The 23,710-nt window shown below is 33.2% G+C and overlaps 2 protein-coding genes across 4 annotated transcripts; one reads left to right on the top strand and one right to left on the bottom strand.

The window, feature by feature from the left end:
* The first annotated feature begins 7,092 nt into the window (after positions 1-7,092).
* On the top strand, positions 7,093-14,625 carry LOC125199628 (sodium/calcium exchanger NCL2-like). Its single transcript, XM_089068989.1, has 7 exons — positions 7,093-7,565; positions 12,222-12,401; positions 12,481-12,665; positions 13,308-13,426; positions 13,505-13,751; positions 13,837-14,139; positions 14,214-14,625. The coding sequence occupies exons 1-7, from the start codon at positions 7,196-7,198 to the stop codon at positions 14,454-14,456; spliced, it is 1,647 nt and encodes a 548-aa protein (XP_088925115.1). The 5' UTR covers positions 7,093-7,195; the 3' UTR covers positions 14,457-14,625.
* Positions 14,626-14,650: 25 nt separating this feature from the next.
* Positions 14,651-16,504, bottom strand: LOC125217044 (nudix hydrolase 11-like). 3 transcript variants are annotated; one of them, XM_048118870.2, is made up of 4 exons: positions 16,163-16,504; positions 15,919-16,061; positions 15,132-15,251; positions 14,651-15,063 (listed from the first exon to the last, which is right to left on the bottom strand). In XM_048118870.2, exons 1-4 carry the CDS (start codon positions 16,410-16,412, stop codon positions 14,941-14,943), a joined length of 636 nt encoding a protein of 211 aa, XP_047974827.1. In that variant the 5' UTR covers positions 16,413-16,504; the 3' UTR covers positions 14,651-14,940. The 3 variants fall into 3 exon arrangements, with proteins under 3 accessions (XP_047974827.1, XP_047974828.1, XP_047974826.1); XM_048118871.2 differs by having other exon boundaries at positions 14,651-15,054; XM_048118869.2 differs by having other exon boundaries at positions 14,651-15,034; positions 16,163-16,497.
* Between the last annotated feature and the right edge of the window lie 7,206 nt (positions 16,505-23,710).

Below are 23,710 nucleotides of genomic sequence, written 5' to 3'. Positions count from 1 at the left end.
CTTCAGAAATTCGGCGGTGAAGGATGCCCGGACGCCTTTGCAGAAGTTCAACAAACAAAGTCGCCCAGTGGATTCTCCGACGTGCAGGTATTCGTCGAACGCATCCGCCGTTTGTCCAGTAGCAAGCTGACGGATCGCCGCAGTACATTTCTGGAGCGTCGTGTGGCTAGGATGGCCAACAGCGTCGAACCCTTCTCTGAAGAACTCTTCCCGTGCCGCCAATGTACTCGCGATATGCAAAAATAGCGAGCGTGACATACGAAAACGGCGACGGAAGTAGATATCTCCCCACACCAGGTTCATACTGAAGTAATCACGTTCCAACCTTGCGGCGGCTTCCTCCCGGTTACGGTGGATGTATGTCCGGCGTCGCCTAGGAGGCGCGGCGGCTTCCTCCTCCCTACGTCGATCTTCTTCTAGCGATTCTTCCATTATTCGACGCATTTGCTCAAATGGATCCATAATTGATTAAATTTGGGAGAAGAAAAAAATAAAGGAACGATTTCATAGAAGTGATTGGAGAGAAAAGAAAGAGAGATGAGAGAATAGATGTGTGTTTGTGTGTAAAATGGAGAATGGAGAAGAGTATATATAGAATATATAAAAAAAAATTATTGCCGTTTTTTTTTTAATTTTTTTTTTTTTGAAAAATCTGATTTTTTTTATAAAAAAATTGAATTATGACGTCATAAATCCGACGCCCACTCGCGGGTCGGCGAGTGGGCGTCACGCCAGCCGCCCGCGCCCGCCACATGGCGCCGGGCGCGTGTCTCGCCAGCTCGAGGCTTGCCTCGCCGGGACGCGTCGGGCGTCGAGACATCTCGACTCGTCTCGTCGAGACGAGACCGAGACCGCAACGAGGCAGCGTTGCGGATGCTCTTAGGCCTGCCCACGGTTCATGAACCGGCGGTTTTGATTCGGAACCGCCTGTTCCATTTTTGGAAAATATGGAACCGAAACCGAACTGTGAGGTTGTTTCATGATTTCGGTTTCGGTTCGAAAACCGGCAGTTTCGGTTTCGGTTCTAAACTGCCGGTTTTCGGATGGTTCGTAGCGGTTTTGGTTTGGTTTCGCGGTTTTTTCCTTTATTTTTTTTTTTTGCCATGTAGTTTGAAATTATAAAATAAATTGGAACAAGGAAATGGATAGTTTAAATTTAATTAAGACAAGTAAGGTGAAAATGATATCAAATTTACAATTTACATATACAAATTACAATGGGATATAATTTACAAACAAATTACAAAGTGATATAATTTACAAGTGTCGTACTCATCTAAATATAAACAAATAAATACATGAAATGGGGTAAAAAGGAAAAAATTGAAAAGGGCGTGGGAGATTGGAAATAGAAATTCTTATTAACACAAGAATGGGGTGAGTGTGAGGATAGAGGGGAGTATTTATACATAAAAATAGGGGGAAATAGGATCCAATTTGAATTTAAAATCAACATTTAAATAAATAAAAATAAAAGAAATGGTATTTTGTGCAATCAATTTTGAATAGTGCAGCCATCACCCACCGCCAACCAATCAATTTTGAAGACTACCGATTCATTAATCAATGTTAATTAGAGTATTATGCTTTATTTAATGTAATCAATTCTTCTAAGTTTTATTAAGCAATGTTGATAGATATTAATGATGATCCAAACTCCATAGACTCCATACATAAAAAAAAATATGTGTTAATTAATAAAATCGTAAATAGTATTATAATGGAGTATAGTTTCAATCGGAAATAGTATTACCATAATGGAGTATAGTTTTAATATAAGGATTAATTATGTTTAAATTTATCTTTGCATTGGGGTTCGGAACCGTGTACTGCGGTTAACCGGCGGTTCGGTCGCGGATTCGGTTCGAAAAAATTGGAACCTGAACCGAACCGCGGTCCTAAAATTCACGGTTTCGGTTTGGAACCGTAACTGCCGGCTACAGTTTTGGTTTTAACCGCCGGTTCAGTAAACCTTGGGCAACTCTATCTTGGATGAGACGAACTAAAAAGAAAAATGGATCATCTTAGAGAAATGAAGAATCTTAGAGAAATGAAGAGAGTATATTCTATATTAAAAATAATTAAAACTAAAATTGTCAATTGATCACAAAAGGTTTAATTTCTATTAAAATTACTAAATAGATAAACAATTTATTGTGATGACACGATTAATATTATATGAAAACTAACAAGCGTTACCGAATGAAATAGAATATTTAATTAATATTTACATATTCCCTCAGTCAGCAAAATATTGTCAGGTTTAATTCGGTACGGATTTTAAGGAATGTGAAAAGAAGTGAATGAAAAAAGTTAGTGGAGCGTAGGTCATACATTTATATATTAATTTTATAATAAAATGTTAATGTAATGAGTTAGTGAAAAGTGAGATCCATTTACCAGAAATGAAAGGAATGCAAAGTGAACAATATTTAACAGACGAACAAAAATAGCTAAACTGGACAACATTTCATAGACGGAGAAAGTAAAAACTAATGAGCAAAACTTATATAGCGATTTAGTTACGGAAACTATTTTTATTTATCAAATAATCTAACGTTATAAAACGTTTCTTATGATAGAAACATCACTCTCTCTACTATTTTTCTCTACTCAACTCAAAAAATAACACTACATAAAATTCTGTACTGAAAAATAAATGCACCACTTAGAATGAGACGGAGGGAGTATATATATAATAATACTTCCTCCGTCCATAAAAAAATATTCTCACTTATGGACGACAATTTTGATGAGAAATTGATAATGTAGGAGATCAGAAAAAAAAGTGGGTAAAATAAAAGAGATTAAGAAAGAGTGGTTAAAATATGGGAAAGAGGAGAAACAGTGAATAAAGTATGCAAAATTTTTATTTTTAGAAATGGGACAAATATTTTGAACATTCTAAAATAGCAAAATTAGACTATTTTTTTTATGGACGAAAAGAGTATATGAATACATATATGGTCCTGTAGTACTGCAAACTAAAATTTGAACTATTAAATTTTTCAGATCTGATGTCAACATATTACAAATTACGTAAACAAATATGTTAACATAATGTCTACTGACAATGCATTGAAATTTTTTGATGACAAATCATTTTAGTTTGCAGTTTGCAGTGAAAATACAGTTTGCAATTGATTACAATTTTATGTACATATATACTCCTAGTGTTTTTTTAAAATAGAAACTTTTGAAACATAAGTTCTAATACATAATTGGTAAAGTAAGAAAAAGATGAAAAGAAAAATTTGATAGTCGAAATGAGTCACTTCTCATTAGAGACGAAAAAATTTCTTAAAATATGATATAGATGGAGTATAAAAAATTAAAATACATTACTGTTTGGATCTATTACCAAAAATATAAATGTTCAAGTTGTTGGGTGTTAATCTACTTATTAAATAAATATAGGTTGGACATATCATATAAGTCAAAATGTCATCTTGTTTTAACTTCTGAAATTCTAAGAATTATTGCTAAAATTGATATTCTTAATTTTTTAAATTTCTTATTTTTTGGTGGGGGCACCGTAAAATAAAGAATGAACTGCCTCATTAGTCTCTAATATTTTGGGTTGTGACACTATAGATCTCTAACAAAAAAAAATTGTGCTAGAGGACTCTAACGTTTAATATAATCAAGGATGATGTTTTTTCGGACTAAAACACCCTCAGACCTTATAGGAGACATTTTTGTAACTCCATTATAATGCTGACATATGATTCTGCCACATTTATGTCAACAACTTCTTATGTAATTTCCTAATGAGTTCTGGTACTTCATACGTAATTATCGTCATTATTTCCACTTTCTATTTTTTTTTTATAATATACAGATTTATCATTATCTGCATTAATTAATATGAAAATAATAAAATGAGATTTTTTCTTTCTTTCTTATAAAACTCATTTTTAGTAATTTTTCGTGTTTCTATGTCCCCTAATTTTTCTATGTTTTTTACCTTGATTTACGGATCAATTTTATTTATTATGAAAATATCCTAATTTTATTGTATTAATTTATAAATTTACATTCTCTTAATTTTAAATACTATTATTAATAAAAAAAATATCTTCAATGACTAAATAGCTAATATCATATGCTTGAATATTTTCAAAATATAACTTATGTTTCAATTTAATGATGAATGGTAAGAAACTATGGAAATTTATATCTAAAGATTGTGTTAAAATTTTAGTTTTGAGCTAAATTAAAATTTTTAATAAAATATCAATCATAAATACTGTATTAAAGTTAGGCTTTAGAGTAGTTCGATGATATATAATGAAATAATATTTTAAATGTCAGTGTTTTCAAAAAAATAATTACTATATCATTTAATGAAATGTAAAATATTTTTTATTTTGTGTATTAATGATTCAAATTTTATTGCATAAATAACTTCATTTTTCCATAATTTTTGTTGTATCTCAATGTATTTCCTTCGTGATATAACTAGTATATTGTTACCACTCAATGTATTTCCTTCGTGATATAACTAGTATATTGTTACCACTAACCAGAAATAGAGGGATATGAGAAGTTTTTTTTTTCTGTGCAAATAATGAGAAAATTTTAATTCCGTATGAACTTCCAGAACTTTTATAAGAAATTACATAAAAAGTTACTGACAGATTTGTGACAGAATTCATATGTCAGTAAATTTAGGGATTGTCAAATATGCCCTTCAAGCCATTTGGCATTTTCGTCTCAAAAGTGACTAAAAACACTGCATTTGTGATTGTATTAAACATTAAAGTCATCTGGCGCTATTTTTTTTTTGTTACGAATTTGTGGTGTCACAATCTAAAATGTTAGAGGCTAACGAGGCAGTTCATTCTAAAATAAAACTAGCAAAGATCGGTAACTTTTGTAAGATAATTAAGCCCTGTAAACTTGGTTATACAGTGGGTTTTTGAAGTTTGAGTGGGATTAGCTAGGTGATTTCAATCAAAATGCTAGTAGGTGGGATACATATTTATTTATTTATGTATGTAGAGCCATTCATCAATAAATTTAATATCTACAGTAAGAAAGATTCCAAGGTAGCTTATTTCAAAAAATTTATATCAAAAATAATTATTTCCGCCTCAAATAACTTCCACCATGCTAGTTCCGGCGAACAAGTAGCTTTCTTTGATATGTAAATTACTATTTCGTTAAAATTTTCGCAATTTATAACCTTATTTCGATTTTTCATTCTCTTGTTATATACTCCATAGTAAATTGTATATTGTGGTTTGATGCCTATGTACTCTTCTTGATGTCACTTACTATTAATTAGCTGTCACACATACCCTATTCACGTAAGACATATATTACTATAACTCTAGTTTTTTATTTATGTGATTTAATAAATCATATCAAATGTACGTTATTTGCACACTACTTTACTCTAGCACCCGTGCCTGATTTTCATTTGATGCTCAAGTGGTTAATAATCAAATACAAATCCAAGTCAATCGTATATCGTAAAGCATGATTAGGTGTAAAATTGGATTATATAATTACACCGCAACTTGGTAATAAATATTCTCATTTGCCCAGCTCAACTATACAGAGACGAAAGCAAAATTAAAAATAGAAGTAGGCAGGCTAGTTTGGCTTCGTCATGTAAACTTTAAATGGAAGGCTTAGATCATATTTTTGAAGCAAACTCATTCTACATATGAAGTTATATATTGTTTAATATTTTAATTACACAGAACACGTTACTTTCGTCACCATGTATACATGCATTAGTAATGTAAAATACGCAATCAAATAAAAACACAATAGAAAATTTTTTCATGTGCTATGCCATATTTCTCGGTACATTTTTTTTTCTTATCTATGTGTAAATTAGACCCTAAAACTGTCATAATTGGACACGTTGTTGTACTGACGAATTCTTCTATACATTTATTTCGAAAATAATTGAATAATATTTAAAAAGTTGCGTATTTAAGCCCGAAGTTTGGTTCTCAATTTAAACCCTTATTAGTATTGACAAAGTTATAAAACTAAATTAAAATAATATAAACTTGCCATTGCAAAACAAGTGACGTCATATTTATATTTTATTACTGTGACTTTAAGATGATTGTTTGGGTAAAATTATGTAGGTTTGCTTAATTAACTATGTGGATTGTATTTAAAGTTATACTGATTATATTTTATGATTATGATGATCGTAATATAACATATGAGGATTGTTTAACAACGTATGCAGATTGACTTGTTTAATTATGCACATTGTTATACAAAATTATTTACTTTTGCAAAATTCCGCAAGCACCGCAAATTTGCTCGGACAAAGGTGACACTCCCACTTTTTCTGCAAGCTTTAGTTTATTAATATCTTTTTACAGAGAACTAAAGATTTGCGATTGTATTTATTACACAAGGTAATTATTTAAACTAGTTAGATTTCATATAAGTACATTTATTCACTACATATCTCGGGAATTCATCAACTTTAACAAACAAAGAGACAATTTAAAGTAACTATATTACTCATTTTTATAAACTTTACTACCGAACATACCATAAATATAGGGTCATGAAAATCCGTACCTTCTAATATATCAAAGTTGTTTTTATTTTGTTTTGATGTACCTTTTGTATTTTTTTATGGTTAAAATTGTCTATAAACTTATGAAGTAACTAGTCAAATTCTGATTTGTATAGCACCTTTTAAAATTTGAATGATAAATTATAAATTTTCAAAAATTTCTTAACTATCCCATGATATTTTGGAGGCAAATTCAATAATAAGTTGATGCACACATTTAAATTTTAATGTTATCAAGAAATAGTGGTGTAAATATATATTAATCTTCCGCCATTTCCAATATTCCTACTTTTGGGAAGAGAACAGAAGGCTACTTATGCTTAGCATTTTAGATAATAATATTGAGGTCTGACTATCCACTAACACTATTTTAACTATCATTCTCCTTATCTCTCTTATTTTACCAATTTTATGGGACGAAGGAAATATATAATAATAGCTTTTACACTCCATTACTACATTACCATCTCAAATCCCACAAAAATAAAATAACAACTAAAATCACCTCACACGCATAAACAACACACATAAAAACCCCACGGCCCACACATGCAGCTCCATCACCCCCAAATCCCAAATCCATACATCAAAACCTAATTTTCACATCAATTTTCCCTCCAAAACCCAACCGCTACAATGAAACGATTCGTCGTCGTTTCGTCTCTTCTCCTCGCAATCATCCACCTAGCCCACAGCCGCTCGATCGCCGATGACCGGAGCTCCGTCTCCGACAGCGACGTCGACGGCGGCGGCGGCAAGTTTCTGCAGTGGACGCCTCTGTCGGCCGACACCGTGACGTGCGAGCCGGTGTACGGATTCCTGCCGTGCACCACCAATGGTTGGGGATTGCTGTTCATGATCGTCGTGTACAATATTTTGCTGTCGATCGGAGGGAGCTACGTCGCCGCCGGGTCGAATCTGTGGCTGCAGATCATCGGGCCGGGCGTCGTCGGCGGCAGCGTGTTTCAGTTCCTCGGCACGATTCCGCAGCTCGTTATGATGCTTTGTAAGTATACTTTTATTTCACAGATCTTGACTTACTTAAATATGAAATGAAATTCGATAATTGGTCTAGCTAGGTATAACGTGTTAATTTATTACTATGAGTGGGCATTTACTATTTACATTTGAATTGAAATTCAAAATTATATATTGACTTGTCAAACCCTACTCTTATTTGAAAAATCGTGTACATATTCATGTAACTATGGGTATGAATAGGGGTTTTTGGTCGTTTGGCTTTAGGCTGTGGACAGTAATAAAATTGGTAGGATTTAAATTAGACTAAAGTCTGAAATTAGTCTCGTACATTGCAAAAAACTATTTGTTCATACGCATTAAGTGTGTGTTACTTTCTGGTCATATAGTATATGTTTTGGTCTGTTAATTTAACCCATTAATCATATCAAAACGTCGTGATTGACAATTTAATATTAATCAAGACATATTGTTTAAGTAAAAATACTGACACACTTAATGTACATGATCAAAAAAAAAAAAATTCTAACAAATATACAATACTAATTTTGGACTTTAGTATTCAAATTATGTTTAAGTCACGATATTCCCACCACCTTGGAGTTCTTTATAAACATTATGTATATTGTTTTAGTTTCTCTATAAAAAATACTAGTGTAGTACTTTAGTCACTTTTGGGGTTCAAATTATTTTGAAGACTTGATTTGGTGCATCAAACACCGGATTATTCATCACACGATTAGTTATCATACCTTAATACTACCTCCGTCCCCCAAAATTTGCTACACTTTGACCCGACACGGGTTTTAAGAAATGTAATGGAAAGTGAGTTGAAAAAGTTGGTGGAATGTGGGTCCTACTTTTAAAGTATTAGTTTTATAATAAAATGTGAGTAGGAATGAGTTAGTGGAATATGGGTCCACCTACCAAAAATGGTAAAAGTGAAGTGTATCAAATTTTCAGGGACGGACCGAAATGGTAATATGTATCAAATTTTCAGGGACAGAGGTAGTAATTAATACTAGAGGGAACATCTTTTTTTGTCCACAAACTTTGCTAAAGTATCATTTTAGGTCCGTGAACTTTGAAAATATCATTTGAGGTCCATCAACTATGTGTAAATATCATTTGAAGTACTTTTTTACGATTTCCAAGTTTTTCTGGACAAAAATACCCTTAATACCTTAAAGGGTATATATTCTTAATAAACTTATCATATACTCATATTTTTTTAAAATTATTTTTACAATATATTTTTGACGAATTTTCTAAATATAATTTGACCTTCAATATTATCACTTAATTTTGTATTATCACTTAATTTTGTGACATGCAAGTAAAATATCCTTATTCAATATTTTATTATTAAAGAAAAGTTCTTTAATCAATTTTAAAATTCTTTAATATAAAAAATTTGAAGAAACAATTTTACTTGCATGTCACAAAATTAAGTGATGGAGTAATATTGAATGTCAAATTATATTTAGAGTATTCGTCAAAAATATATTGTAAAGATATTTATTAAAAAATATGAGTATATGATAAGTTTATTAAGAATAAATACCCTTTAAGGTATTGAGAGTATTTTCGTCCAGAAAAATTTGGAAATAGTAAAAAAGTATTTCAAATGATATTAACTCATAGTTGATTGACCTCAAATGATATTTTTAAAATTCACGGACCTAAAATGATACTTTGGCAAAGTTCGTGGACCAAAAAAGTTGTTCCCTATTAATACTATTATTTGAGATCCCAATAAATGATAGGTCATTTTTAAATATAAAAGAAATTATAGAATATTCTCTTTGATACTTGCTGAATATACCATTGATAATCCCTAGTAATATTCTCACCATGTTTTTGTGCAACTAAAGTCGTCGTTGAAATATGACGAAACGTGATATTACAACTGTAAATACAGTTTTATCTTAATTTATGTGTGGGAGTGGGATACAGATAAAAAGTCAAGATACAACAATTTTTTTATGAAGCAAGTAATAATATTTTAACAAATTCTTAAGAAGCAACAATCCAGTATGGAATAAAATAATCACTAGATTATCCCAATAAATAACTGTTCATATCTTTAGAATTTTTTTTTTCGTGTGACACAACTTGTTGATTAAGATTAAGGAAAGGAAACAATTAAAAATGATTGCACGAACATGGATCAATATCTGTTAATCGTCACATGATAGAGAACAGTTCGATGTAATAATAAACAAATATACATGTCCTATTTCATTACATTAGTCGTGCGGGGTAGGTGTTGATAAATCAAAGACTTAAATATGGAAAAATTCTATGTTTATTAATATCAAGTTACTGTTTTCATAGTTATCAAGTTACTATTTTCATAGTGGGTCGATAAATATAAAGTAACGCTAATTTTTGTAATTGAAGTTTTTTAATGATCGAACTGAATTGTATTGCATTGAATTGGATTTGGTATAATTGTATTGCATTGAATCGGAATAGGAGGAAATTATATAATAATTCCTCTGTCCCAATTAAGATGACATCTTTCATTTTCTTAGGTCCTTATACTTCAATCAAAATGTTCATTAGGTCCTTGTACAATTTTTTCGTTTTAATAGGTCCTTATACTTTTCACAATATTTTTATCAGATCCTCGTACAATTTTTTGTTTTAGTAGGTCCTTATACTTTTATTATAACATTCATTAGGTCCTTGTACAATCTTTTATTTTAGGGACTTTTTTTACATTTATCTTGGATAATAATCTAAATTTAATTAAACTTAATGATCTTTTTAATATTCCATTGTTTAACTTAGCATAGTCTATAAAGATAATATCATCTTGTTATCCAATTATCTCAATAACTTGTAGAGAATAATAAAAAGATTAACCGTGATGATTCATGATTACAATCAAAGTTTTTTTTTTCAGAATAACTATCCGAATTTTCAATTGATTATTTATATTTATATTGAAAGATACGTTTCCCAATATTTATAATCATAAGATAAGTTAAATAATAAAAATAAAAGATTCATTAAATTTAATTTAATATAAATTATTATCTAAGATAAAAGTAAAAGAATATCTTAAAATAAAAAATTGTATAAGGACCTAATAAAAGTTATAATCAAAGTATAAGGACCTACTAAAACGAAAAAATTGTACGAGGATGTGATGAAATTTATGAGAAAGGTATAAGGACCTATTAAAACGAAAAAATTATACGAGGACCTAATGAACATTTTGATTAAAGTGTAAGGATCTAAGAATGTGTTTTGCCTAAACAAATATACATGTCCTATTTCATTACATTAGTCGTGCGGGGTAGGTGTTGATAAATCAAAGACTTAAATATGGAAAAATTCTATGTTTATTAATATCAAGTTACTGTTTTCATAGTTATCAAGTTACTATTTTCATAGTGGGTCGATAAATATAAAGTAACGCTAATTTTTGTAATTGAAGTTTTTTAATGATCGAACTGAATTGTATTGCATTGAATTGGATTTGGTATAATTGTATTGCATTGAATCGGAATAGGAGGAAATTATATAATAATTCATCTGTCCCAATTAAGATGACATCTTTCATTTTTCATATTTGTTTTGTAAAAATCATAATAAATAGTTAAAATGAGGAGAAAGTAAATTAAGAGAGAGAAATAATATGGAAGAGACTCTCTTCTATATTGTTCTCTCTCTTCCTTTACTTTTCCTCCCCTTTAACTATTTATTATGATTTTTCTAAAACACGTGTGAAAAACGAAATGGGTAATCTTAAATGGGACAGAGGGTGTACTTGAGAAAGTCGAAAACTATGACTTTTCTCATATTTGTATATCACTCTTAAAAATTACTCTCTATGTCCATGATTAAATGTTCCATATATGATCGACACGAATTTTAAGAAATTGTTTGACTTTAAGTAAAGTGGATTAAAATTAATAGTGTAATGTGAGTTCTACTTTTATATATTCCCTCCGTCTCATAGAAATATGTCATTTGGGTTTGACACGGGTTTTAATGTGTAATTGATAAAGTAAGAGAGAATGAAAAAAAAAATACTAGTTGAAATTGTGTAGTAGATATTGGGACCGATAAATGATAAAGTTAAAAAAGGAGGAAAATGTTACCATAAATGGATATGGACTATTAACATGAGACATATGAAAAAGGAAATATGGCTTATTTCTTTGGGACGGAGGGAGTATTAGCTATAAAATAAAATGTGATTGAAATGAGTTAGTAGAATATATGATCCACTTACTAAATATAGTTAAAGTGAAATGAGACATTTATTGGCTGACCGACAAAAAATTAAAATGGAATATTTAATGGAGGACGGATGGAGTATATATTTAAGTCGGATTAATATATAATTTTCCCTCCGCCCATGATTAAATATGTCATATCTGACTGTCACAGATTTTGAGAAATGTTTTGACTTTATAAATTAAAGTGGTAGTTTTTTTTTGGTGGGATGTGAATTCTACTTTTATATATTGGTTTTATAATAAAATATGATTGAAACGAGTTGGTGGAATATATAATCGATTTAACAAATATAGTAATAGTGAAATGAGACATTTAATGACAAAATTTATTAAAGTTATGATATAATTGACTATATTAAACCACATTTATTCGTACGTACAAAATCATCTGCTTGCTTTCTTACAAAATCCTGTGTGTTATAATCAAGTACCAATACTTACGAGTACCACGGAAGAGGCTCAAGCACGGGTGACATCAGGAATGGGGATGGTGCTTGGAGGAGTAGTTATCCTTCTCACATTGATATGGGGACTTACTGTCGTACTCGGAAGTTCCGATCCGGATGAGGATGCCACAATTGATACTTCCGAACCTGAAACCGCCACAGGTGCTGGAAATTTCCCTATTTCCTAAACACTAAAAAATCACAGTTTCGATCTAACCTGTGGCCGTTGTTTCTCATGTAGCCGGCTCTAGCATCACTACAGACATCGAAACGAGCTGGACGGCCCGGCTAGTGTTGGTAGCTTCAGTGCCATATCTTATCCTTGAGCTTCAAAATGCTATCACCTCGTCGTCGGTGAAAAAAGTCCTTATTCTTATCGCTCTCATCATCACGGTTGCTTTGCTCATTGGTTACATTTTGTTTCAGGTATATATAAATAAGATCTCCCTCCAACAGCATGATGATATGTTCAAGCTCAAAACATAATGCATATGTTATATTCACACACACACACACACACATATACCTCTCAAGGGGTGTGATCAATTGCTAATTTTCTTTAAGTTGCTAACATGCTAACTCATCAACGCAGTGTATTAAAAATGTCAAGATGTTGACATTAAAATGTCAACACATAATTTTGTTGAACTTCAATATAATGGGTTGATATTATGTGTTGACATTTTAATGTCACCGTGTTGACATTTTTAATGCACTGCATTGATGAGTTAGCCGAGTTGGTGACTTAAATAGTTAGCAATAATATAACACACCCTATACCTCAAAATACCAAATCAATGGAAAATATATCAGGTAAAGTGGTGAAGCCTAAAACACCCTGCATTCATCCTAATTATGGTTTAATTCAATCTAAACGGATATTCTTTCGTTTCCAATTCATCTGTTAAGTGATTGGGGCGTTTCTAATCGTTCCTAAAGCGGGGACAAGGGTCCTAAAGAGGTAACGAGCCACAGATAAATCTCATACTTAGCAATGCAACACTAAACATTGTAATGTTATTATGTTCTTTCACAACATACTTGCCCTTTTTTCGTATATTTGTGCAGTCGTTCCAGCCATGGATACAAAACAGACATTTCGAGTTCATGGTAGATAAATACGCAAAGGATAAGCTACTGACACTTTTAACAACAAATGGCAAGCCCAGTATAGTGAAGATACAAAGGTAAGTTTATGCATATATTGCATAAATTTTTGTCGTTTATTGGTAACCAAAGTTCACTAATCCACACATACTAAACAGGTTGTTCAACAAAATTGGCAAGGACAACACTGCATTAGTAACACCAGCAGAAATCAGAGTCTTGGTCTTAGGAGTAAAGATGGATGACGACGACATCAGCACAAACCTTGTTTTGGAGGAAATCGAAACATATTTTGACACCACCGGTGATGGAGGTATCAGCCAAGAAGAGTTCGTAACGGGCATGACCAAATTGGCTCTAACCCTTTTAGATCAGACTCCGTCACAAATAGCAACATCCGGACAGGTACCCGGATCATCCGAAAGCATGTCGAGGCATCGAAATCTATACATATATATTCATGCAATTATATTGAATTCAAAATTTGCAGATAACCAGTCCAGAGCAGGAAGCGCTGTTAGGTAGAATCACGAGCACGAGCCGAGCAGCCAGCACTTCTTGGTCGATTTACATCAGAGCAACTTTATCCTTGGCATTTGGAATCGCAATCGCGTGCACCCTTTCACAGCCATTGTCGAAGTCAATCTCGGATTTCGCCACAGCAGCAAACGTGTCATCCTTCTGGGTTTCGTATTTGGTTCTTCCTCTCGCTCTGAACTATGGCACTATCCTCCAAACAATTACTTCGGCCTCACAGAAGTCGCAGAGGACCAACTCTTTGATGCTGTCTTCGGTACATATATACATTCTTCTTCTATTGTGCAGCTTTAACGCTAGACGACTGAGATCTCTCTTTTCTTTGAACAGCTATATTCTGGTGTGTTCATGGGAAATATTATCGGTTTGCTTCCATTCCTCGTGCCGGTATACTTCCGCGACTTGTCATCAGATGTCACGGCAGAGCTTCACCTGGTTCTGTTGATATGCCTCATCATGGGCGGATTCACTAGCTTCAACACCACGTTTCCACGCTGGACGGGCTATGTAGCACTAATTCTATACCCGATATCTCTAGGGACTGTCTACGTTATCACCTCTGTTCAGTCTTAAAATCCCAATATGTTATCACTCTATAGCAATTCATTTGATGTGTATTTTCAAGAAAGTATAAGCAATCATCAATCTATAGCAATTCATTTGGTATGTATTTTCAAGAAAGTGTAAGCAATCATCTCTGTAATTTCTTTTGTTTAATAGTACACTATAATCTAAATATTCACTATAGTAAGCACCTATTCTAAGCATTTTGTGGGAGAAGACACTAAATCCTTTCATATAATCCAATAATCCAATACATGAAAGAAAATTGAAGTTAACATAGGTCTTCAATATAGGATATTTATGAGCTGGATAGTCTAGAAATCATAGAGTCACAAATGCTACAAGATACAATACACGATATATAGACACGTACACCATTACCTTCATCGGTTGGGTATACTCCAGAATGGAGGCCGGCACTCTTCAAAAGATGGTGGCCGTTGGTAAACAACAGATGCAACCTTGATTAAAATTCCAGCAGTCAGAGCCCATATTACATACGTCTCATTCTCGATTCGATGATCAAAGAAATGACGCAAATATTTGTGACCCTTCCAGTCTTGCTCCTCTTGTCTCCGGTTCTCATCCTGCAGCATGCCATCAAGCACTTCAATTGCTTCAATTCACAGTTCAAACATGAGTCATGACCGAAAAACACAACCGAGACAAGCTAAACGAGCCAACCTTGAGAAACATTTCCAGCGGAGCATCGAATACAGACTCCACTTCAGCTGCATTCAGGATAGGTTCGAAGGCCCTCTTGTCCCAAATCACCCCTATCACTGGAACTACAGCAATATTTATCTGCAACCAAGAATATTACATCCTCAGGGTATAAATCAAGACCTAATTTTTAGTTCCTAAAAATACTAGAGCTGGTTAATACAGAATACAGAGAAATTCATACAGATATACACCAAACAAACAAGGGTAGTGATAAAATGCAAGCAGCATATTTCCTACAAACTCCAAACTATGATCTGGACTATTTGAATTCAAGATTTGATGTTAACAGATGATAAATAACGTCATCAGGAAATGTCAATACTTGACAATGTTGACGTTGTGTTGTCATTTTCTGTTGATATATTTGTCATGTGATGACATCAAATCTTGAAATCTAACAGTTCAGATCATAGTTTGGAACTTGTACGATATATAGATTTTGTATTCGATTACATCCCAAACAAACAGTTTGTATCAATAGATATATACTCACTCCGTCCTTGAAATTTTGCCACTTATTTGTCACCTTTCACTTTTAACATTTTTGGCAGTGGACCCCACAATCTCCAGACTCATTCTCACTCACATTTTATTACTATAAAATTAATAAATCAAAATAGGACTCACATGCCATTCACTTTTTCAGTTCACTTTTTATTTTTATTTCTTAAAACTCATGTCTAGTCAAATGGTGACAATTTATTAAGGACGAAGGAGTATAAACATTGAGAAAATAAGAAATTACCCTAGTGTGAAAAGGCTCAAGAACAGCTACAATTTCGACCATAGAAGGATCCAATCCAATTTCCTCTTGAGCCTCCCTCAAAGCCGTAGCAACATCATCGCTATCATTTTCATCCCTTTTCCCTCCGGGCAAAGCAACTTCACCTAAACAATAGAATTCCCCCAAAAATTATTATTATTATAAAAAAAAATCATATTTACCGAATTAGTAAATCCCCAATCTACAACAAATGCATCGTCTTTACCGGAATGGGATGATAATTTTGAAGATCTCCTGGTGAGTATCACGCGAAGATCAGAATTTTCATCTTCAAACAAGCAAATCAAAACTGCAGCTCTATTGCGCTGGATCGGTTCAGCTGCAGATTGAGATTCATGAGCTCTTGAATTACTGAGAGTGACGTTGGCATCAGGATTTTGATTGCGATTTTCGTGGCGGATGCGTTTAGCTAAATCGAGAAGCTTTTGTGATCTTCCCGAACCGTCAAGCGGCATCGTAGGAGTCGGTTTGGAAAACGAGAACGGAGATCTAGTGCCACCGGCAAGATATTGAAGAGGAAGAATAGATGAAATAGATAAATTAATTTAGTAGTTAAGTAAGCATTTTTAATTTACGCTAAATTGCGTCATGTCTATAATTTCAATTAAACAAAATTGTTAAATACTTCCTCCGTCTCATAGAAATTACTCCTTCCTTTTCGCCATAGTTGAGGCGAAACTTTTCGGCATAGAGTTTTAGAAAGGAATATTGATGGTGTTAAATAAATAGATAAAAAAGTAGAGATAATAAAGTATAAAGTGAATAAAGTAGAGAGAATAAAGTAAGAGAGTAAAGTAAGAAAGAGAAAAATGTTACCATATATAGAAATGACTCAACTATGAAGAAACTTCTCAAAATAGAAAAATGATTCAACTATAAAGAAACGGAGAGAGTATTACTCATTTCAATCATTGTTCTCCTTCTTTTATTTTATTAATTACCTACTAAAATTTATGTCATCTCCAATAAAAATTATTACTTATTTCAACTTTATGTCATCTCCAATAAAAATTATTATTTATTTCAACCATTTTTCTCCATCTTTTATTTCATTAATTACCTACTAAAATTTATGTCATCTCCGATGAATTTATTTCTATAGGATTGAAGGAGTAATTATTCGTAGTAGTAGTATTATTTGGTTACCGATCAACTTCAGGGCTCTTTAGCTGATAGACTATTCTTGAAATATCAGAAAATTATTGAAAAATCAGAAAATTCAAAACGTTTATTAGTACTCTTTAGTATCAAAACTAATGAAAAAAAAAAAAAAACAAAAGATATTGGTATAAAAATTACTTCCCCGTCTCACTCAAGATATCCATATTCTCAAATAATACGAGATTTTAAAAATGTTGTTAGGTGGAGGGAGTTGAGAAAAAAAGAAAGTTGAATATTTTTAATGAGTTATAAGAATTTATGAATATAGAAAGTGGACATCATGAGTGAGACAAACTAAAAATGAAAGACGGACATCTTAAGTGGGTAATGAGTATAATAAAAGTAAATAAATCAATTATAAGTCAATTAGATGAAAACCTTGTTTTCATATTGTTGTATTATCCTCAAATATAAAACGACTCACTTCTATCACATAGAAGCACTCTAAACCATTAGCGTCAATGTACTAAACAAGATTCTAATACTCCCTTCATCCGATAAGAATAATGACTATTTCATTTTTAGTCCCTCCCACAAGAATATGCACTTTCTAAATTTGAAAAGTCTTTTCTCTCTAATGAGGTAGAACTCATTCTCCACTAACAATACAAATTAGGAGTACTTTTTTCTCTCTACCGCTCTCTTAGTTTACCAATTTTAAATTAAAATCCGTGTTGAACCCAAAATGCATATTCTTTAGGGACGGAGGGAGTAATTTCTATCGAAAAGCCAAAGACCTTGGCCAGCGAGAGGCCACAAGCCAAGCCATCAATTGCAAAAATTTAAATTAATTTGACAATGAGTTTTGACTTTTGATTTTGAACTCTTAAGGACTCACCCTGTCCCGTAAAAATAGAAATATTTGAAACGATGATACTTTCGGATTTTGCATTATTTTAAGGCCATTATTTGGTTCATTTTTAATGTCAAAGTCACTGTACATGTCCAATAATTGCATATTTTATACATTTTGGTATTTTTACGTGTTTTGTGAGATATGTGCATATTTGAACCAAAAAAAAGGGAGTCAAAACGCAAACTCTGGAAATATGGAGTTCAGACGACGACCGGCGACCGCCGGCGCCCGGCGGTCAGATATCTGTAGCGGCCCGCCTCGGAAATTTACGTCTGGAAACGAGTCTCGCCCGGCGACCGCCGGCGGTCATGCGGTAGTCCGCCGCCGAAGGTACCGAGACTCTGGACTGCAACGCGGCGACCGCCGGTCAAGGTGCAGCGGCCCGCCGGAGAAAGGCGGCGAATCCGAGAGCCCTAGATTCTGCACCAAGATTTACCATATTTTGAAGATCTTTTCCTTCTACAAGGATGAATGACTTTACCCTATAAATAGGACCTCAAGCTTCATCAAAAGAGAGCTTCTTTATGCAACATAAATTCCCAGAGATTAAAAGCTAGAATACGTCATTGTGCAAGGAGTTGAAAAAGGATTTCAAGAACATCAAGAACGACAATGATTCAACCTACGGGTTTTATTTTGTTTAGTTTTATGTTCAAATTGTCTTCCCTTCAATTATGTATTTAACTTATTTCACTATGTATAACTAAACTCATAGGATTCTAGGGATGTGTTTGTAAAGACTTTGGTTATACAATTCCAGTTTTCTATTTAATATCCGTTTTGTTTTTACTTTGTTTCTTCTCTAAGTAATTTTGATGCTACATGGTTGAGTGACACAATTATGTATGATTTAATACAACTTGCTTCATAACTGTGAGAGAATTCTAGCGAGTTAGGTCCACTAAGTAGACGCTACAGTTAGCTTCCCTTAAAACAGCACTGTTAATTGAGCATGAGGACTTTTCAAAGGTCTTAGGAGTTTTTTGGAGTTACGTATTAGGATTGACAACCCTAATATTGTAATCAATGTTTGTATCGTTTGGGCATAAGCTAGGTGACTCGTCCTATCAAAGTAATAACTGTGATAGAGTATTGTAGTTTGGAATTTGTATAACTATAACAATGAACGCACATCCCTGGAATTGCCCTTATCTCTATATTTTATCTTCGTGATTTATTTGCAATCACTTGTTAATTGCTTTCTATTGCTTTCAGTTTTTAAAAGTTTTCAAAATCTTTCGGTTTTCCAAATAGTAATTGAGTTTTAATAGAGGATATAAACTTTGTGTTCATCTTTCCCGTGTTCGATATCCGGTACTGACCTTTTGGCTATACTATTTCTATTCTCTATACTTGCATGTATTAATAGTGCTAAAAAATAGTGCATCAAACGACACGAGTTTTTAAGGCAAAATTAGTAAAGTAAGAGAGATATAAAGAGAAAAATGTGTTAGAGAAAATGAGTCTCACCTCATTAGAGAGAAATAAATTTTCTAAAATGAAAGTTTCTATTTTTAGGGGGATAAAAAAAAAAGAAAGAATTTCTATTTTTAGGGGATGGAGAGAGTATTTGATTCCATTTCCAATTTTTTCTCTTAAAATCTTTCAAGAAAATGTTAGAGATTGGCTCAAAACATGTTGGTGGTTAGTTGGTGTAACTGCTCCTACAACAAAGTACTTCCTCTGTCCGCTACTAGAAGTCTCATTTGTTAGCGGTACGAATTTTAAAAAATGTTAAGTAAAGTGGGTGGAAAAAAAATTAGTGAAATAAGGGTCCCACTTGTATATATTAGTTTTAAATGAAATGTGAATTAAATGAGTTAGTGAAAGATGAGATCCTATTTCCATTTATGGTAAAAGTGAATCGAGACTCCTATTCACGACGAACTAAAATGGGAAAACGAGACTCATATTCGCGGACGGAGGGAGTATCTTATTATGGCAGCTGGGAGTATATGTATACTCTCTCCATCCGCCATTATTTGAGTTTGACACGGGTTTTAAAAAATATGAAGTGAAGTTGGTGGAAAAAGGTTATAGAATGCAGGACAATTATATTAGTTTTATAATAAAATATTAGTAGAATGAGTTAGTAGAATGTGGAATCTACCTATCATTTATAGTTAAAATGAATCAGAATTCCTAATAGCGGACAAACTAAAATAGTATAATAGGTTTCCTAATGACGAACAGAGACAGTATATATATACACTCCATCTGTCCCAAACTACTAGCTATTGTACATATTTCATTTCATTATCACAACTACATTTTTCATTTCTCTTTTAGTAAAACTTTTATCTTCTCTCGTCCTTTATTATTTCTTTCTCTTTAGATTACTCTTTTTTCTTTTACTTTAAACATCAAATTCTTAAATCACATGGTAATTTATTTCTATAGTATTTTTTTATTTATTCTTATGAAATATATTTCCTAGTGTTATTATAATTAGGGCTCTCTATTTTATTTATAAATAGAGGTGCTCACTCATTGTAGAAATCATCATCAAAATTATATAGTGAAATTTCTGGCTTAACATCGCTCCCACACATAAATATATATTGTATCGAATTGGCTAAACAATTTTTTGTATTCATCTCTTTTATATTTGTGATTGTCTATATTTACTTCACAACATTATTATTTAAGACCGTTCTATATTTAAAATCAAGAATCGAAACTTAACTTTTGGAAGGATAGTACCACTCAAAAGACGATACAAACATGTACATGTTGTAATTTTCCCAAAATCTAAAGCATACTGAAAATTGCAACCCCTTTCCCCAAAAAGAATCACTTTATGAATGATCGATCTCTCTCTCAAAATAAAGTAATGTATGTGGAAGCAAACATTTGTACTTGGGAAGAGATGATTAAGATGAGAAAGAGCAGATGTGCAGGAAAGTGAAATATGTGAATTCCCCACCAAAAAAGTCCCCACATTTTCTTCTTCTTTTATTATATCCATACACTCATCTTCACACATTGTCTCTTAACAAACATCATTTACCTCTATGTACTATGTTACTATGTAGTCCATCTTTCTCTCTCAACATGCACTCCTCATTTTAAACTAGTAAATCTCACATTTTAATGTTCTTTTTCGTCTTTGCTTATTTTTTCTCATTATACACATCCAACATATAGAAATGTTTGATTTATACATATCCAACTAGGTCAAACATTCATAAACAAAAAGAGGTTCGATTGTTAGGGGGCTTGTGTTGGCAATTGGTTATGATCAATGTATCTTGCATTCCAAGATTGTATGAGAGTTTAGTTTGCATCTTGTTGTACCTAACAATTTATCAATAGCATTCCATGATGATTACTATTACAAGTTACAACAATGCTTGGTAGTGGTGTTTTCTCAATTCTTGGACCTAGAATGATGGTGTAGATCCTCACCTTGATGTGTCTCTTTCTAATTATACCAATGATTTAGCTATGCTTGCTACTTGTCGCTCGATAATTAGAGTTGTTTGGTTGAGGAATTAAAAGTCTATATTAGTTATTTTCTTTATAATTTTCTTTATAAACTCAAACAATTGTTGTAAACATCAAAACAAGTTTTTTATTTACGGACCGACGGAGGAAGTATTATCCATGAACGTCACTTTTAAATAGAGAGGACGATTTTTGATGCGACACGATAATCCGACATGAATCTGCATGAAATTATTGGGTTTGGGTCAAGTCATATTGGATTCGTGTCCTTATCAGGTCGGCCCGTTAAGAACTCGATAATTTCGGGTTGGGTTCGGGTTGGATACAGGTAACCCAATAACAAATATTATTATTAATATTACTCCCTCCGTCCCATAAAAATATGTGCACTTTCCATTTTTGGAAAGTAATATTAATTTAATAATATAGGTCCCACTATCCACTAACAATACTTTAATTATCATTCCCTCCACTCTCTTACTTTTACCATACAATTCTCCTCATCTCTCTTACTTTACCAATTTTGTCTTAATTCTCGTGCCATCTCATCTGCCCATATTTTGATGGGACGGAGGGAGTACTATTTCTGTTATTTTTAAAAATACTCCTCCGTCTCTACTAAGTTGAGTTACTTCTTTTTGCACTCGTTTTTAAAAAATCGTAATAAATAGTTAAAGTAGATATATAGTAAAGTAAAATGGAGAATAATGTAGATTAGTTGGGACAAAGGGAGTATATGTTTTACTTTAATTTATTAATTTCTTGTAAATCAACTTTGAATAGTATAAAATGGATTTTTATCGTGTAAATTAGGTTGAAAAATGAGGTTTAATCATGTAATATCAGGTTCAGTTCATTATTGTGTTGTGTCAACTCATTTATATCATGTCGTTAACGAGTTCATATCATGTTCAGGTTTGAAGGTAGCAAACTGGGGTTCGTATTCGGATTTACAGCTTCCTTAATAAGCCATGTTCGGATTAAGTCTTATTGGATTGGGTCATTATTAGACGATCCAATCCGCCCCTATTTTAAACACTTATCAATGCACCACGCTATAAAATGTAGAGGCATGATTACACAAACGTACAGATTTAGTGTAAGAAGTATGAATATACAGATATGCATGTTCGGAATTGGAAGCTTTATCGGTTTGTGAGCTCACTTTTCCATCCCCAAAACGACACTAAAATGAAACCAAGCACCTAAAAGCCACACCCCAAAACTCACCACACCATAACCAAAAACAGAAACAAGAAAAAATGTATGCTCCAATCAACCAAATCCAATCACAGGACGATGAAGTAGACGAAGATCACCGACAACCACCATCATTCCTCAATTACTACTCATACAACCACAGTTTCCCATCCTTTGACGGCGCCCCAACGGCACCGTCAAATCCGCCGTCGCCGCCTCGGAAAAGAAAATCCGAGGCGACTGACGGCGCAGGAGGCCGCGTCGTGCGGGCGACGGGCAGGAAAGACCGCCACAGCAAAGTCCGCACGGCGCGGGGGCCGAGGGATCGCCGCGTCCGGCTCTCTCCGGCGACGGCGATCCAGTTCTACGACGTGCAGGACCGCCTCGGCTACGACCGGCCGAGCAAGGCCATCGACTGGCTCATCAAGGAGGCCAAAGCAGCCATCGACGCCCTCGGATGCGACCAGAATTTGACCGAGAGCGGCGGATTTTCTTTTTCCGGTGATTGTGATTTGCAAAAGATGATTAGTGAGAGCTTTTGTTGCAACTCAATGCAGCCGAATTTATTTAGGGAACCCCTTCAGTCCAGCAACGTTTATGATGATTTTGGAGGATTTCATTTTGCTAGTGAATTGTCGAAAATCGCAGCTTCTTCTGCCACCAACAAACAAGATGAGAATTTGAAGGAGCTCATTTGAAGACGCCAATTCATTGTTGGTTTCTTTTCATTGGGTTAGTTGTTATCTATGTTTTGTGATTTTAGAACTCCAGCATATCATGTAATGCTTGATTTTATCTATTATTGTCCAATTTTCTTGTGCTATCATTTACAAGCATTATAATAGTAATAACTTTCTATTGATAGCCTCGAACGGATAAGTTCATGCTTGACCTACAATGGGTTCAATTTGGAGTTTGAAAATTTTCGACGCGACACAAGAATTCATCGTAAAAGAAATTAATGGGGTTGGTCATGTCTTATTGGGTCTTGTTAGGAGCTCGATAATTTTGGACCAGAGTACAGGTTTGGTTGGATTGGGATGGATTTAGGCAGTGTTTTAAAAATCGGTCCGGTTCACCCTTAAAAAC

Source organism: Salvia hispanica, chromosome 3 (assembly GCF_029641045.1).
Source record: "Salvia hispanica isolate PSC_SH4W2 chromosome 3, Shi_PSC_v1, whole genome shotgun sequence".
In the NCBI taxonomy this organism is placed as follows: domain Eukaryota; kingdom Viridiplantae; phylum Streptophyta; class Magnoliopsida; order Lamiales; family Lamiaceae; genus Salvia; species Salvia hispanica.
Note: the sequence above shows the minus strand (reverse complement) of the source record. Positions and strands in the feature narration are given on the sequence as shown.

Coding starts and splice junctions, on each gene's coding strand:
- LOC125199628 (XM_089068989.1), top strand. CDS start 7,196: ATGAAACGATTCGTCGTCGTTTCGTCTCTTCTCCTCGCAATCATCCAC. Junction 13,427..13,504: donor AGTATAGTGAAGATACAAAG/GTAAGTTTATGC, acceptor CATACTAAACAG/GTTGTTCAACAAAATTGGCA. Junction 14,140..14,213: donor ACTCTTTGATGCTGTCTTCG/GTACATATATAC, acceptor TTCTTTGAACAG/CTATATTCTGGTGTGTTCAT.
- LOC125217044 (XM_048118869.2), bottom strand. CDS start 16,412: ATGCCGCTTGACGGTTCGGGAAGATCACAAAAGCTTCTCGATTTAGCT. Junction 16,062..16,162: donor AAAATTATCATCCCATTCCG/GTAAAGACGATG, acceptor TCTATTGTTTAG/GTGAAGTTGCTTTGCCCGGA. Junction 15,035..15,131: donor CGCTGGAAATGTTTCTCAAG/GTTGGCTCGTTT, acceptor GGCATGCTGCAG/GATGAGAACCGGAGACAAGA.